The sequence below is a fragment of the Chrysochloris asiatica genome, unplaced genomic scaffold (assembly GCF_000296735.1).
Source record: "Chrysochloris asiatica unplaced genomic scaffold, ChrAsi1.0 scaffold00050, whole genome shotgun sequence".
NCBI classification, from domain to species: Eukaryota; Metazoa; Chordata; class Mammalia; order Afrosoricida; family Chrysochloridae; genus Chrysochloris; species Chrysochloris asiatica.
In genome coordinates this window covers 7083198-7100881 of record NW_006408568.1, presented here as the reverse complement: position 1 = coordinate 7100881, position 17684 = coordinate 7083198, and the positions used below count along the sequence as shown (strand labels likewise).

At 48.1% G+C, this 17684-nt stretch overlaps 1 protein-coding gene across 2 annotated transcripts in view; it reads right to left on the bottom strand.

Moving 5' to 3' along the window:
- Positions 1-414: 414 nt before the first annotated feature.
- Positions 415-17684, bottom strand: part of IQSEC3 (IQ motif and Sec7 domain 3) — a 194584-nt gene continuing 177314 nt past the window's right edge. Inside the window, exons 8-14 of one of the 2 annotated variants that reach the window (XM_006862699.1) lie at positions 15606-15745; positions 13745-13870; positions 13001-13100; positions 12702-12863; positions 8357-8449; positions 4835-4884; positions 415-861 (exon numbers count right to left, since the gene is read on the bottom strand). In XM_006862699.1, the coding sequence (XP_006862761.1) occupies positions 415-861; positions 4835-4884; positions 8357-8449; positions 12702-12863; positions 13001-13100; positions 13745-13870; positions 15606-15745 (1118 nt within the window). Of the gene's footprint in view, positions 862-4674; positions 4750-4834; positions 4885-8356; positions 8450-12701; positions 12864-13000; positions 13101-13744; positions 13871-15605; positions 15746-17684 lie in introns of those variants that run through there. The other variant, XM_006862700.1, reaches the window with a different exon arrangement.

Here is a 17684-nt window from a genome sequence, read left to right as displayed (position 1 = left end):
AGATGCCAAACGACCTCCGCCCAGTGCTGTGGTGCTGGCCAGCCCAGCCTTCTCTGCTTCTGCCCACCAGCCTGAGACCCTGTGGCACTCGAAGACTTTAGGGTCTAGGGGGAGGCCCTCTGCTCCTATTTTTTTCAATCCGTGGTCCAAGGGGGAGTGTGATAGCAAGAGGAAGAAACCTTTCTATGGCTGGCTGTGCAGGGCCCCAGAACAGTGAGGTGGTATCTCCAGATTGGGGTAAAGGTCTTCAACCAAAGAAGGGAAGCATGATTGGGAGAGGTGCCAAGGATGGGGGTTCTGGTTCCAAAATGGTGATGATCGGTTCAGGGCACTGTGGAAGGGCATTCTGGGCTGTTGGGCACATCCAGGCCCCTAGTGGTCAGCCCTCTGGGTAAAGCAGGGTGAGGGTGCAGTCTACACCAGGCTCCTCGAGCCACTGGAATAGCGGCGCCGGTGCAGCAGGGAGCCGGGTGGGCAGTACTGGTGCGGGTGGTTGTAGGGGGGTGGGGGTGGGGGCAGCGGAGGCTGGTGGATCACCTTGACTGGGGAGCCTGGGCCCCCCAGGGGTGTGGAACCCCAGGAGTCGGAGGAGGAGGAGGTGTAGCAGGAGAGGGCCTGGCTCAGCAGGGGCTCCATACGAGCCAAGCAGGGCTTGTCCAGGACTATGACCTTGACAATTTGCTGGCATTGCACCAGGGTCCCTGGGGGCGTGGGTGGTGGTGGCGGCAGCAGGGGGGGCTGCTCTTGCAGAGGGCTAGGCTGCAGGTCTGGCAGCGGTGACGGTGACGGTGATGGTGCTCCCTTCTCGACCCCCAGCCCGGGGTTGTGCTGGGACGTTTGAAGCCTGTTGTGAATTGACACCTAGTTTAGAAACAGCCAGAGAAGCATGAAATGTTACAAGACTAATTCCCAGCTTCTAGGACTGGCTACCCTGAGCCTCCCTTTGCCACCCCTCTCCCAGCTCCTGCTCCCCATCACGTGCACTCAGCCCTCCCTGTGGTCTTCTCCCCACCTAGAGGAAAACTGGCTGCCAAGCAGAATGGCTGACCCTGGTTCTATTTGGGAGGGACAGTGGAGACAAGAGACTGATGTTATTTTGCATTGACCATGCATAATCCCACCATTCTAGGCCTTAGTTTGCCCATCTGTGAGATGGGCAGTTGGACCAATTGACTCTAGGGTTCTGCAGAGTTTTATAATTTGATTACATGGACCTGCTGAGTTGGTGGCTTTGAGCTATAGCTAAACTTCACCTGTCTCCTTGCTCACCAACCTCGGAGCTCCATGAGCAGAGATGACAGTCCCCTCCTTGCCTCTCAGGGCTGTTAGGACAAAGGGGGGACTAGGCAAAAGGACAGTCCTCACTCCTTCTCTTCCCTCCAGCTTTGTTCAAGGGTGAGCCTCATCTTCACTGGACATCATGAAGGTGTCCAAACCCCTGAATGTCAGGAACCTACCTACCCAGCACCACACAGTCGAGGGCAGTCTCAGGTCCCTGGCTGCCTATTATAGGAGGAGTTAGCCAGAAAGGGCTCCATGCTTATCCCTGAGTGGGGAGGGGAGAGTGGTGGGGATGGGGGAGAGGAGGCGGCCCGGATGGTGCTCACCAGCCCTTCCCTCAGTCTGAGGATTTCGTCACTGTGGACATCACTGTGAACCAGGTTGGCCTCCTTTAGCAGCAGGGGTAGGTGGGGGAAATGGGCTGAAGGGAGATCAGAGGATTCTGGAAGGACAAGGATTTCATTCCTTACACTATTCTATCTCCCAAGCTCACTAGTCCATATGACCCACCACACCCACAACAAACACCCCATGGGGGATGGCTGAGGCCCTTCTCTCTGGAGATGCTTGCTATGGGCCACCATCTGTCCTTGGGCACCACCTCCAAGGCTCACTATTCAGGGCACAGAGGGAGAAATCAAGGCTGCAGGGGAGGGACTTTCCTTGAATCTAGATCAGGATGGCCCTGCCTCAAACTAGCTCATAGCCTAAGCAGCAGACCCTAATCTTGTGTATTGGCCAGGGGTGCCATTTCAGGGACCCTCTTTCTTGCCTGTAGGCACTTCCATGGCCTCTCCAAGCTCTGGCTTTATCATGACCCTCAATATTCACAAGCCCTGACTGTCAAGCTCAGCACTTTGTCAGTCTTTATACTTTATCTTGACCTTCAACCTTAGTAGCATAGTCTAGGCCTGAGGTTCACCCCTCCTCAAACGAAGGAGCCACCTGAGTCCCTCACTGCCCTACCAAGACTCATGAGACTCACCCTAGACCAAGAACAGGGCTGTGGCCTGCCTCCTTGGAGGGAGCTCTCGTGTGGGCCTAATTTAAATGGCCTTTCCCTACCTGCTTGTAGTCTGAATTCCTCCCCACCCATGAGAAAAGTGCCTTGAGATAGCTTGGGCCCCTTCTGCTCACTCTCTCTAAACTTTGCAGCTGCCCTTCCCCAGACAAATGCCTGGCTGCCCCAAACCCAGGCCACAGAGCCGCTTTATCCCCTCCCAGCTCCAGAATTTTTCTGCCTCACCCAGCACGCCTTCACCTCCTGATTTCTGATCCCTCATTCCATTGTCAGCATCTCCTCCTTCTGCACCTTACCCCTAGCCTAACTCCTTTATTTCAATGGTTCACAAGCAAAAAGCAGGACGTGACAGCAAGTCCCCCTCACTCGGACCCACTTCTCACCTCCCTGCTGATGAAGAAAAGAAAGGAAGCAAGGAAGAAGAAAGGGAAGGAGTGAGGGAGGGAGAAAAGATGGAAGGGAGACAAGAAGAGAAGGAAGGAGGAAAGACAGGGGAAGGAAGACACAGAGAGAGACAGAGCGAGGCAGTCAGGTGGAACATGAGTAGCAGGTCAAAACAGCTCAGAGAGGATGGAGAAGGGCCTGCTAGAGGGCTCCGCCAGGCAGTGATGACAGAGGGGGCAGGAGAGAGAGAGCTCAGGGTCCAGCTGAGAGGCCACAGGGTGGCAAGGCTGCTCTCTAGGTAGGGAGCAGAGGCTGGCAGGGCCCTGGAGCTAGCCAAGGGAGTGGCAGCCTTGCAGATAGCCACATGCCCTTTGGGGCAGGGGAGGAGGGAAGAACAGGGGCCTCGGAGTGCGAGTGCTTCTCTTATATGGGCAGGTTAGGCTAAAGCGTGGCAGTAGAACAAATGAAGGGCTGGTAACTTAGTGTGCTTATCTGCAAGGCTAGAGAATGGGCAGCTGCAGGAAGATGGGGAGGGGAGAGGGCAGAGGATGGAATACCCACCCTGGGGGCTTGTCAGCTGCTGGGGCAGGAAGCTCCTCCGTGTAAAGGTGCCTCCTCCAGACACAGGTGTGTGGGGGATGGGGACCATGGGAGTGGAGGGGAGAAACTGAACTCCCCTGGGGCTCCCCAAAGTTAAATCCTGCTGATGGACTGGCTCTTCCCTCAAACATCTAAGTGCAGGTCCCCATGGTGCATCAGAGTGGGAACCCCTCCAGCTAGGAGTGGGGTTGAGGAAGGAGATGGCATGTGTGTATGTGTGTGTGAGAGAGCCCAGCCAGTGGTCCCTGAAGGTCTGGCAGGGGAGGAGGAGGGAAGTGCTCACTGAGGTGCTAGGGGGCCAGTTGGGGAGGGCCAGGCCCAGCCAGTCTTGCAAGAACACCTGCAAGAGTACCAGGTGACACTCAGGGGCTTGGCAGAGGTCAGTTGCTGCTGCTAAGTCCTCATTCCCTTCCCTTGCTCCTTCCTGGGTAACAGAACAGCCAAGGGAGCGGTGGCTTGGAGATTGGCAGTCTTCAGATTTACCAGCGCCTCTCCCAGGAACCCAAAGGTCAAACCTATTGTCAGGGAGTTAGTTTGACTCAAGGTGACCACAGGTGTTTTACAGTATAATTGCTCAGTACGGTTTTCAATGGTTACAATTGTCAGAAACAGATTGACAGGTCTTTCTTCTAAGGAGTTTCCATTTCCATTCCGGCTGCCAACCTTTTGTGTGCTTAACTGCTTTCATGACCCAGGGACTCCACTTCTAGGAAAACCTCTAAGATAAACCCCAACCCAACTCATTCTGTTGTTGTTACGTGCCTTTGAGTCGATTCTGACCCATAGCAACACTGTAGAGGGTTTCCAAGGAGCGACTGGTGAACTTGAACCACCAACCTTGCAGTTCGAACTGACTTTGCAGTCCAGCTCATTAACCCACAGTGCCACACTAGGACTCCCAACTCATCCTACTCAGCCTCATTTTCTTCTGTAAACATCCCTACCCCATGGCCAGCATTCCAGATGGACCAGCTGCTCCAGGGAGAAGTTTCACCCTTCCAACTGCCCCCACTCTCAGCTCTCCAACTTTCCCCCAGAGGTATCCAAGAGGGCAGGGACCTAGTTTAGGGACCTAGTTAGGGGTGATTCTCTGGAGGGATCCCAGGCCCCTCCTATGAAAGGTGGGAGGATTTGGGGAAGGAACTATAGGTTCTCTGACAACAGCTAGTATTTGGGGGTCAGTGAACAAGAAGCAGTTTGTTGGGGAATGGGCTTGGGGGAGGGGATGCATGGAAGGGATGGCCACAGAGGGTGTTGTGGGCTTCATGTCCATGGTGTTAGTCTGGGAGCTGGGCCTTGGAGGGCAAGCAGCTGGACCAGGCTAGGGTGGGGATGGGAAGAAAGTGCTGGCAGCTTAGTTAGGCGCTGGAACAGTGGCATTACCCATGCTAGCAGTAACTTTTAATTGTATCTCTTGAAATTGGTAAAATGGTGAGTCGGGCTGGGGAGGCATTGATTAATACCTGAGAAGAGAAACAACAGAGATGGTGAGAAGAAGGACAAGCGGGGCACAGAATCACTCACCTTGGCAGCCAGGCCTCCACTTACCTCCACGGTGCTCTCAGCAGACTTCTCCCGCAGTGCCGCGTCCCTTTTCGCTTTGAATGCAAAGGGCACAAGGTTCAGTCTCCACTGGCCTCAACATCAATCCACCGCCCCACCCGCCTCCCATCTCTGTAATTAGATGGTGTGGGAAGGAAGACCACCATGTTCCATATGTTTTCCACACCACTCCCAATAACCTGGGGCACTGCCTGGAAGTCAAAACCTAGTGCTAGTCCTAGTCTTGACATTTAGTAGCTGTGTGGCCTTGGGCAAGATGCTATATCTTTCTGCATTTTTAAAGATAGTTTTTGTTGTTAAGTGCCTTCGACTTGGTTCTGAGCCATACTGACCCTGTATAGGGTTTCCAAGGAGTCCTGGTATGGCGCTGTGGGTTAATGCACCAGACTGCAAAGCCGTTTGAACTGCAAGGTTGGTGGTTCAAGATCACCAGTCACTCCTCAGAAACCCTATACAGGGTCACTATGGGTTGGAACCGACTTGACAGCACAGCTCTGGTAGCGTAGTGTTTACTAATCGGGCTGCGAACCACAAGGTCCGCAGTTCGAAACTACCAGCTGCTCCGCGGGAGAAAGATGAGGCAATCTGCTCCCGTAAAGATTTACAGCCTCAGAAACCCTGTTCAGGGTCGCTATGGGTCGAAACCGACTCGACGGCACTTAACAACAACAACAACAACAACAAGGGTTTCCAAGCAGCAGCTGGTGAGCTTGAACCACCAAACTTGCAGTTTAAACTGACTTTGCAGTCCAGCTTAGTGACCCCTGCGCCACACCAGGAATTTCTTTCCAATGTTGACATTGTTGAGTCTCAATGACTCACAGTCAAAGCCTTCCTGATACAAACTTTAAACCTTAGCTTAAGAGGTGAGCATTGGTTCTTTGTTCTCAGAAGCACAGGGATTCCATTGTGTTACCCTATCGCCTTCAGCCACAAACTCCTTAAAGGCAGGGGCCATGTTTCTTTTTGTTTTCTTTTCTTCTCACTATTACCTCACTGAGTATACCAACTGTAACTCATGAGGACCCATGTGTGTCAGAGTAGAATTGCTTCATAGCGTTTTCAGAATTACATGACTGGCAGGCCTTTTTTCTGAAGTGCCTCTCGGCAGTTATGACTTTCCAGCCTTTCCTTTACAGCTCAGGACTCCACCTAGGAGGAAACGTGTCAGGCCTGTAAAGCAGTTACCGTGCTGCCTGGCCCAGTCTGATAAGGGCTCTGTCATGCCTACTAAGGTGGTTCAGGTGGACCTGGAACTGTACGGGGACTTCTGTGGCCCTAGGTCAGCTTGATGACCCTTTCTAGCTCAGTCATCCCTGGCTCTCACACCCCACCCAAGTAGATGTCTCATTAGGAGCTCCCTAATCACCAAGTTCTCAGATACCCTGACTCCCCATGGTGCTGGCTCCCCTCACCAAGCTCTTTCCTCTGCTTTTTGTGGCACAAGGGGGAGCTATGTTATTGTTTGGGAACAATAAGAACTTCCTACTGTTAAGCCTTCTCTGGGGAAAATCCCTGGGGAGTGCTTATAACTTCAAAAGAGGCAGGCTAGGGGATGGGTTGCAGGCAATCAGGGAAGAAATCACAGTTGAGAGTTGACTCTGGAGTTCAAACTGCTCTGAAACAAGCACTATGATTTAATAGAAATGAAGGAGTTGCTGGAAAGACCAAGAGACAGTTGTTTGAACAAAACAAAGGGTTATTGCATGGTTGAAAATCTCAGGAAAATGTGCCCCAGGGTCGTATCTTTTTACCATACTTATTCAATCTGTATGCTGGACAAATAATCTGAGAAACTGGGTTATATGACTAAGAATATAGCATACAGATTAGAGGAAGACTCATTAACAACTTGCGATATGCAGATAACAACCTTGCTTGCTGGAAGTGGAAGAGAACTTGAAATTCTGATGAAGATCTGTATGGACTGCACCTCAATGTAAAGAAAATGAAAATCATCACAACTAGACCAAAAAATAACATCATGATAAACAGAAAAGATTGAAGCCGTCATAGACTTCATTGATTGCTCATGGAAGTAGCAATCAAATCAAATGATGTAGTGCATTAGGCAAAAGACCTCTCTAGTGTTAAAAAGAGCAAAGAGGTCACTTTAAGGACTAAGGTTAGGTGACTCCAAGCCAGGGTATTTTCAATCACTTCATATGCATGTGAAAGTTGGACAATGAATAAGTAAGAGCAAAGAAGAATCGATCCATTTGAATTTCAGTATTGGTAGAAAATACTGAAAGTACCATGGATTTCCAGAAGAATGAACAAATCTGTCTTGGAAGAAGTATGGCCAGAGAGCTCCTAGAAACGAGAATGGTCAGACTTCATCTCACGTACTATGGACCTGTGTCAGGAGGGACCAGTCCCTACAGAAGGACATCATGCTTGGTAAAATGGAGGGTCAATAAAAAAGAGGAAGACCCCAAATGAAATGGATTGACACAGTGGTAGCAATAATGGGTTCAAACCTAACAATCATGAAGATGGTACAAGATAAGGCAATGGTTTGTTCTATGTGCATAGAGTCTCTCTGCATCAGAACCATCTCAACAACCCCTAACAACAACTGGAAAGTAGAATTATGATGTTTGATTGCAACCTAAATCTACACATACAAGAGGGCAGATCTCCACATAGCAAAAAGAGTTCCACATCTTGCTTGGAAAATGAATGCCTCTCATAGCTGGTATGGCCTGTTTTATGGCACTGTGTATACAAAGCCTGGTGTCACATCACAGCCAACTGCTGAGGTTGACCAGGATGAAAACCACTGAAGTTTCTCCACTCAAGGGACGATGACTTGCTATAACCCTTGCCTTCCAGTGGGGTGTACCACAGGGACATAGCAGATGTTTGTTGAATATAATAATGAATGAATGATGGTTAGTGCACTGGGTGTTTGCTGGGGTTTTGTTAGGACAGAATTTAATTCTGATGACATCTCTTTCTGGGCTGGTGAATGGAGGTGGGGTAACTTTCCTGGAATGCAGCGAGCAAGGCAGCACAGGTCAGTAGGAGGAGGGGAGCAGATCTAGAAAATGTGAGCAAAAGTGAAGCAAAATCTGCAGATGGCTTGAATCGTTTGGGTGAATCATTCCAATTAAGGAACCGTTTGAGAAACTGGGTTTGAGAGCTTATTGGATTTGGGGCCAGGCCAACTCTGGCCCTGGGAGAAGGGAGAGTCAGGACTTATTAGTGAAGGAACTTTAAGGGGAAGAGCTAGAGTTTCAGACCCTTCTGGCCTCCCTTCCCCTGCTCTAGACTCTGGACCTCTAGGGCCACTTGTAACCACGGATGCATTTCTTTCTCTTCCCTCTGACTTCCACTGCTTCAGCCCCAGAAAATAAAAGCAAGCTTGGTGCTCCTCCACAGAAACAAATGGCCATGGAGACAACTTTCCACCCAGATTTCTCAGGAAGCCAAATCCAGGGATGTGTGCGTGTAGCTTCTGTGGGCCTGGGGTCCCAGGAATTCAAGAGTGGAGCTGCAGCTTACCTGTGGGCGATCCTTGCTTGGACTGTGGGTCCACCTGGGCTCCACTGGACTTGAAGGAGAGGGTCTTTACTCCCTGCTGTTTCTCCAGTTCCCCTAGAAGAAGAAGAGGCCCGTGAATAGAAAGAAGCCCCTATTCTTGACCATGCAGAGCTGAGAGGAAAAATGCCAAGAGACAGCAAGAAGTGGGGAGGGCACCCCAATCCAGCTACCAAAACATGGACTTCGGAGTCTGGCTGAATTAGCTTTGAACCCTGGCCCTATCACTTCGTCACCAGTGAAATAACCTCTCAGAGCCTCAGTGTCTTCACCTGTACACAGGGATTGCAGAAGCTACTTGCACATCACCACGGAGAGGCAACATCAGAGGTTAAGAAGGGGGACTGCCTGGGTTTGAACCCTGGTTCTGACGCTTTCTGGCTGTGTGGCTTTAGGCAAATTGCTGAATGTCTTAGTGCCTCACTTGAAGGTCTGCAGGGCCCACTTCAAAGTGTTGTAAAGAGGATTATGTGAGAAAATGCATTGAAATCATTTCCAACAGGGTCTGGCTTTTATTAGGATGTATCACAAGTACTTGGCATATGGCCGGACCTAGTACTGTGGGTGAGTGATGTGTCATCTCTCCCCCTGTGTCCCCAGCGCCAGCAGGCCTGAGCTTCTGTCAAGTTTTCAAAGCCATTCCAAGGAGGAAACCCATGTACTTGCGTGACCAGGACATTTGTCCTAGTATTCAGTTTTAATTCCTCTCACTGGAGTGTAAGCCTGTTTCTCCTTTTTCTTCCCCCAGCAGTGCTAGGGATCTGCCAGTTACCATCCTTGGAGACTTGACAGTCATTATTAAATCACTCCTCCAGCTTCTCTTTTCTAGGAGACCATAATTCAGGTTCCTTTTATTAAAGCAACTCTCCTGGGTCCCATTTTCTGTCTCTCTGCTTGTCTATAATCCAGGAACATTGAACCGCAAACCCCCAACCAGAACCATCTGCACCGATTGCCTGAATCACACCATTCATCAATATTAAATATTTTTCCTCAACTGAGAATTGTTCCTCTCCCACCCATCCCACTAACCCCCAGATGGATTGTCTTGGCTTTGGATACATTAGCACAGTAATTACAAGACCGTGGGTGCAGTTTTTATCTTATCACTGACTGTGTGAAATTGGGCAACTTCCTTAAGCTCTAAATCTCGGTTTCTTCATCTGTAAAATGAGGATCTAGTTAAAATGTAGATTCTGATTAAGTCTACCTGGGGTGGAGATGCAAATTTTCAATAGAGGGTTGAACCAGAATGAAGCCATTAGAAGCCCTGACCACAACTGCCCCATAGGGTTTCCAAGGCTATAATTTGTATGGAAGCAGACTGCAACATCTCCTCCCTGCAGTGGCTGGTGGATTCGAACTCCCACTTAGCTTAACCACTGTGCCTCCAGGGCTCCTTGCTTTAGGAGTCAATAATGGTAATAGATTCAATAACCAGCCCAGTGCCCAGCTTGTGACTGCTGTTGTTATATGCTGTGGACTCGGTTCCGACTTATAGTGACCCTGTGAAGGGTTTCCGAGGCTGTAAATCTTTACAGGAGCAGAAAGCCTCATCTTTCTCCCGTGGAACAGCTGGTAGTTTCGAACTGCTAACCATGAGATTAGCAGCCCAATTTGTAACCACTACGCTACCAGAGCTTGCATGAGAAATGGTCATTCTTACTGTTTTCTACTTTTTTTTTTCTGACTCCTTTTCTTTTCTGTGCCCTTGACCACCCCTTCATCTTTCTTTAGTTCCTCCTTCTCTTTCTGTGTCTGAACAAGAAGAGCCAAAGATAAGCGTCTCTTTCTGCTCCCTTGCCTTCTAAAAGGCAGGAGAGGATAACAGGTTCTGGCAATTTATCTACTCCTCTGTACTTGGACGGGAAATATTGTACGGCTCTCCCAGCTACACTGTGCCTGTTGTACCTCTAGTTCCCCAGGGTTGTGAGGAGCACTTTGAAAACAAAAGATGCCATTTCAGGGCACGTTCTTGAACCTGTCCCAGAACAGCCGGTGGCCTTTCTGGGCATCCAGGTCAGTCCTTGCAAAGAATCTGCTTACTATACTGTTGAACTTAAGTTTGCCCACAGATTGGTAAAAGGGAATTTACATGCGGGATCAGCAATAGACAGCTAACCACAAGGTCAGTGGTTCAAACACACCAGTTGCTGGAAATCCTATATAGGGTGGCTATAAGTTAGAACTGACTCGACAGCACTTAACAACAACAACAACACTATCCCCACCAATTTTACCTTAAGTATATAGTCTGGTTTGTTGGGGTTTGGTTTTAACCTGATTTGGATTATATTCTTGGGAAATTAGACAAAGAAAGTCTCTCACTCTGAGAGCCTGGGAGTGAGATATGAATGTGTATGCAGGTTCTTCTCCTGTAAAGTGTGGATGGCAGGGCATGTAATTAACTTCTCAGGGGGCCACCCTGGCAGGGTCACTGTGAGAACTGTGGTTGTTAATCAATTCTGACTCTTGGCCACCCTGTGTGTACAGAGTAGAATTGCTCCATAGGTTTTTTTTTCAAGGCTGTGACCTCTTGGGAACAGATCACCAGGCCTCTGGGTGGATTCGAAGCACCAGTCTTTCAGCTTACAGTCAAGTGCTTAACTGTTTGCATCACCCAGGAACCTCACTGTGACGTTTAACAGAATATAAATAAACTGCCCTGCACAAAAAGAGTCCTGATGGTCCAATGGTTAAGTGACTGACTGCAAACCAAACCCACCGGTGATTCTGCTGGAGAAAAGAGCTGGCCGTCTGCTCTCATGAAGATTGCAGCCTAGGAAAGTCTATGGGGCATCTCTACTCCATGCTAGAGGATCACTATGAATCAACTGGAACTGATGGCATACAACAACACCCTGCACATACAGATACTCAACAAAGTGATTGAAAAGCACGCCTGTCATATGCATCCCCTGTTCAGAAATGTCCACTGCTTTTCTTATTGCCTACTGTGTATGTAAGGAGCTCTGGTAGCGTAGTGGTTACGACTCGGGCTGCGAACCTTAAGGTCAGCGGTTCGAAACTACCAGCCGCTCCGTGGGAGAGAGATAAGGCTTTCTACTCCTGTAAAGATTTACACCCTCGGAAACCCTGTACAGGGTCGCTATGGGTCGGAACCGACTCGACGGCACGTAACAACAACAACAACAACTGTGTATGTAGCACTGTGGGTTAATGCACTGAAGTGCAAAGTCAGCAGTTCAGGTTCACCAGCCGCTTCTCAAAAACCCTGTACAGGGTCGCTATGAGTCAGGAGTGACTCAAGGGCACTTAACAACAGCAGCTAAATCTATAGTAATCTAGAGAGACTTTCAACTAAGTGGCCATTCAAGGCAAACTTGGAGTATGTTTTTATTTTCTATTTCAGTTTCTGAAACCATTCTTATTTGATTTTTCCTTAAAGGCACTTTGAAGCTCCCTGCAATGCTTAAATGACAAAGGCTTACAAATAGACACAGGTGGCAGGCTATTTGCTATGTTTTTCTTAATTCAAAAAGTAACTGGTAAACCAACCAGATGCATGAAGAAACAGTCACTGCAGTCAGCCTTGATTCCTGGTAAAGCCAAGTGTGTCAGAGTGTTCAATGGCTGACTCTTCAGAAGTAGAGTGTCAGGACTTTATTATGAGGCATCTCTGGTGGACATGAATCTCCAACCTTTCCATTAACAGTTGGGCACATTAATCATTTGCCCCACACATGGATTCCAGACATCCTCATATTTTGGAAAATGCCTGAGTTGGAGCAGGCAAGAACCAGCACATTCCTTAGAAGAATAATCATGCAAATAAAAATTGAGACTAAAAGAACACTAGCATGGATGTGTCAAAAAGACAATGTTGCAACAAAGTAAAGTGGGGGAGGGGCTATTCTGGGTGGCAAGATGATAGAAATGAACAGCCAACTGTGATCAGGGTATTTGGACTGCTTCTGGGGATTGCAGGCAAAGGCACTTTGGTGAACAGAGCCTGAGCTCCAGGGACCTCTTTACTGGCCATCTCTGCCTTGGTCAGCACACTCGGCTGTCAGGTCAAACACAGCAGAGTTCTTTGTTCCAAGGGGGCCATGGTCCACCTAGGCATGCATGCTCTGCAGTCATGAAGAGACACCAAGAGCAGGGCACTTGCAAAGGGTCCTGTTGCCACCTGTGACAGGGCAGTGGAGTCAGGAGAAGAGAACAAGGGGAGGAAGGAGGGCCATGGATCAACCCACACTCATTCCAAATGGGGCAAGCACAGTGCCACAGCCATCCCTTGATGACCAGGTGGTCCCCCTCCCACTCCCCCGGCAACTGACATCCTTACACTCTATCCGGATCTGCTCCAGCTCCGTCACCTCAGCGATGGACTCCTTCAGGTCTTCCACAAACTTCTGCATCTCGTCCGAGCCCAGTGCACAGAAATGCAACACTTGCTTCTTCTCAGAGCCCGAGAGCGGGGTCACCAGTGTGATGCCATGAGAGTAATCTGGAAACCAGATCCCAGGACCCCAGGGGGTTGTGAGCCCAGCCAGGCCTTTGGCACCCTTGCCCCCTTCCACCCCCTTTCTCCATCAATTTCCCCTAGCCACCTTCTACTCTACCTCCTGACCCACCCAGACTTACATTCATTCTCAAAGAGGTGGAACTGCATGCCCAGCAGGCCAACTGACTTGCAGAAAGTGTACGTAGAGGAACTCTTCTTCTTCGGGCAAAGTTTGAGAATCTGTTCAGAGAGGATGACAAATATACACCAACAGGTACAAATTCATGGAAACATGTGGAGGCAAGAGCACCCAGGGTGCCAGATATGATTTTATGAGCACACATGTGAACACACAGTTATGCACTGAAGATGTATTCACACATGCAGACACTCATACATGCACACACACACACACACACTTACATTATATGAAAACAGATTTCTTCCCAGAACAAAACTCTCCAGTGTACTTAGAGGCCAGTCCCCGCTTTTCTGCCCTGGTCTATGAGCTTTGCCCATCTGGTTCCAACAGTCCTATACTGTCTCCTCTCTGCAGCTTGAACAGACCCTTTTCACAGTTCCCCCACCCCCCCACCCCCACCCCACACACTTTTCACATGGCTGAATTATTCTCATTACTTAACTCTTAACTTGAACGAAACATTCCACAGATCTTACCTAACTGGCCTATCCAAAAAACCAACAAAACCCAAATAAAAGAGAACAAAACACCCCCACCCTAACCTGTGTGTCCTCTCACCGTCTCATTGTCTTCATGGCTCTTTCTCCACGTACACCTAATATGACCTTGTTTATTTTCTTATTTGTTTCCTAGCTCCCCCTGCAGCTCTGCACTGCACTGCCAACACCCTCTGGCTGCTCACCACCAGCAGGTCGTTGAAGAGAAACACCTCCCTCTGGTGTGCAGCCTGCTTCTGCAGCTTGTTCACATCTGTCACCTCAAAGAGCCGGCTACAGCAGACCAGGCGGCGGTGGGGTACTGACAACACCTGGAACCGAGACATGATGCTAGAGAGGGGCCCCCCGAGACCAGGTCCTTCCCACCCCACGGCATCCACTCCCTGGATTCTGTCTCCTTCATCACACTTCTTGGGGAGCTGAGAGAGAAGGGGTTCATCTCACTGGAGCAGATGAGCCTAGTTGCTCCAGTCCAGGTATGGTCAGCCGTTTCCTCTTGCACTTCTGTAGTGATGACAACTTGCCTCTTTCCCTACTACACATCCAAGTGCTTAAGAGTGAGTGGAATTCCAGAACGTTGTGCACTGAATTATGTCTCCAAAAAGACTCATGGAGTCCTAACCCCTGGTATCTGTGATCATAATCTTTTTTGGAAACAGGGTCTAGGGAGATGTTAATGTGAGGTTATACCAGAGCAGGGTAGGCCATAATCCAATCTGAGCAACGTCTTTATAAGAGAGAGGAGACACACAAATGGTGAAGATGGAGGCAGGGAGCGCAGTTATGCTACATACCAAGGAACTCCTGGGGCTACCAGAAGCTGGGAGAAAAAAGGAGTGTCCTCCCCTAGAGGCTTCAGAGACAATATCTGTTGTTGTTAAATGCTTTCCAGTTGATTCTGACTCATAGTGACCCTGTGTAGGGCTTTTGAGGAGCGGCTGGTGAGTTTGAACCGCCGACTTTACAGTCCAGTGCTTATCCTGCGGTGCTATGCCAGGACTCCTTGGTCTTGCTAAAATGCTGAATTTGGACTTTAGCCTCCTAAACTGTGAGTGAGCCAATAAACTTCTGGTGTTTAAAACCACTCACTTTGTGGTACTTTGTTTTGGTCGCCCTAGGAAATCAATGCACAGGAATACCTTGAATCCAATCACTGGCAGATCAGACAAACCAAGACTTCAGCAATAAAGGCTCTGAAGCAGAAAAGGCGCTCCACACAGATAGCACAGATCAAATGCAAAGTCCCTTAGGGATATGCTCCCTGAGCCAGCATCTCAGGAAAGGGGAACTGGAGATGAACACCAGAATAGCCAACTCCTGAACTGGAAACAAACCAGTTGTCATAAAGTTGACCCCAAATCATGGCAACACTATATGTGTCAGAGCAGAATTGCATCGACCTTTCTTCTGAGCTACCTCTGGTTGACCTTGAACCACTAACCTTTCAGTTAACGGCTCAGCACTTTAACCATTTGCATCCCTCAGGGATTCCAGAACCTGTACAACATCATTTATGCTTATGAAATAAAGATCATTGCTGACATATAAATAGCATAGTAATCTACAGAGGCTGCTCATTTAAAAAAAAACAAAAACATTGCAACTTTGGAATATATTGCTTGTAACACAGATTATGATTTACTGGGCATGCCACTGGGTTGAGACACCACACTCTAGAACTTCTACATTAGCCCATTCTCAGCTAAATCCATCCCATGCTAGGAAAGGGTCTCTCTCATAGCCATCTATCTAGATGCTTCAACCCTAAACCACTGGGAAGTCTTTCTTGACATCTTACTTCAGTCTCCCTTGCTGCAGTATCTGCCAGCAAGAGGCAGTGTAGAAATCAAGCAAGGGGGAAAAAAAAGGATGTGGTGCATGGTACATAGTAAGTATTCAAGAAAGACTTTTTATGAAAATGAACAAAAGTAAGGTATTTTTGAAAGGGAAGGAGGAGAATGGAAGAGATACCAGGGAGAAAGAAATGGGAGGTGGGAAGCCTTGGCAGCCTGGGAGAGGAAGCTGCTCTGCAGGGGATCTACGTACGGTCTTCATGCCCACGATGGACTTCTCCACCTTGGTGACATATGTGACATGGTCCTCATTGGACTTGAGCTCCTTCTGCTGTATCCTTTCGTAGATGCCCACCACCAGTTCCCTGGGGATGTCAACACCATCATCCACACCTACCAACATGGAGAGGAAGTTGTGGGGTGGGAAGCAGACAGAGGAAACCCCCATACCAGTCTAATGCTTGTAAAGGGTGGCCTTGACTTTGCCTCATCTCCATTCCAAAGCCTCATGGCTGCTTCCCACACCCACTAAATTAAGAACAAACTCCTTAGATGAGCAAGAAAACCACTGTAATATGGTCCCAATGCACCCCTCAGCCTTATCTCCTGCTATTCTATACACAGGAGGTTCTCTCACTACCCAGGATGCTTTTCAGCCTCTATATTCCTGTTAAGTGCCTTTGCTTTGGCAGATCTGTCTCCAGGGAATGTCTTCTGGGTATTTGTCTTAAACTACTCTCTATGTGAATGTCCTGAAGGCAGAGGTTTTGTCTTGTTCTTTTTTGGTTCTTCCACTTCCAGGGCCCTCATCTCACCTCCAGCTGGAGCAGTTTCAGCAGACAGTTGTTGAATGGGTGACAAGATTCTCCCCTGACTGTGTGTGGGGAGTTAGACCTAAAGTGAAGAGGAGCAGGGCAGACCCCTATAGCAATGCAAGTGATAAGACCCTCCATCTTCTACTTCAGAGTAATGATAAAACTCTCACACACAAAAAAATACTAGCAGAAAATATACCGACATGAAAACAGTTTATTTTGAAGGTAGGAACAGAGGTAATTTTTAAAATCTTATTTTGCCTCTTCCAGGTCTTTCTTTGGTTAAGTATATGCTTCTTTTGTAAAAGCAAAAAAATTTAAAAATAAAACGACTTTGGCAAATGTCCTCATAGGAGTTTTAAAAATTGGATAAATGAGCCATGTAGTACTCTTGGGGGCCCACAAGAAAGTGAGGACAAGAAAGAACAGGAATAAAGATGGAACACACAGAGGCTTCCAATTAAAGATGGCGACTTAAACACTCTGCTCCCACTGCATACTCCAGTAAAAAGAAATGTTTTCTTAAAGGAATAAACCCCCCCCCACACACACACACAAAAGAGAGAGAACAGGGGAAGAGACAGTAATATTACAGGACCTAGAAAGTGATTAAAAGAATGTCTGGGTTAGAAAATCTGATAAAGCTGAAACCTAAGCCAATACAGATACATTACAAGTCACCCAACACACCATAGAACTACCAAAGGGATCTGTAATTAGTGGCAAAGAAATCTCTGAGGTTGATAGGAACGGGCAATTTAGACATTGGTTACCCAAAATGAGGGGGTGATAAAGGCACAAAGTGACTGGCTTACAAGTTTTCAAGAGGGAGTTTAGCTTAAGAGTGTGTGGGGGAAGGTAGAGTCCCCACTGGATAATTCTCCTCTTATCTAGACAGGTCTGGTGAAAAGAGATGGGGATAAGATTCTTACTAATAATTCAATAGTGAGTAATTGTTATTATAACTAATTATGACTGTCACAACTGTAAAGGTAGAAGTTTTGTAACAAAAAGAGGGGAGTAGTTAATCTTACAGTCCAGGAACATAGGACCCTAAAGCCATCAAGGGAGAAGAGCACTAGCGGAATGTGGGACCCTATCCAGAGAAGCAGTGACATCAGAGATGGAGACAGAGATGATGACATGGAGAAATAGAGCAGCTGAGGACTCTAAACTTGTGGAAAGAGAATAGCTGTGTGCTTGCAGCCAGGAGGCAGGCTTGCAGCATGTGCCCTTTCTTTGTTTAAATAATTATATATTCCTGAGTGCTTTTGTGTACATATTCCCCCTGACCCCCTCACCTCCAAAAAAATCACAGGGAATAGAAGCAAATGCTATTGAATGATGATGCATGGAGGAGATTGTAATCACTGCAATGAAATGATGAGTGTAAAACTGATGTTCTCCCATGTAAACTATCACTCAATTCACATTAAAAAAATTAAAAAGAAAAAGAAAAAAGAAATCCCTGAAAGTTGAGGTAAAGTAAGGCTGGAAACTGGAAAATAGGTTGAAAG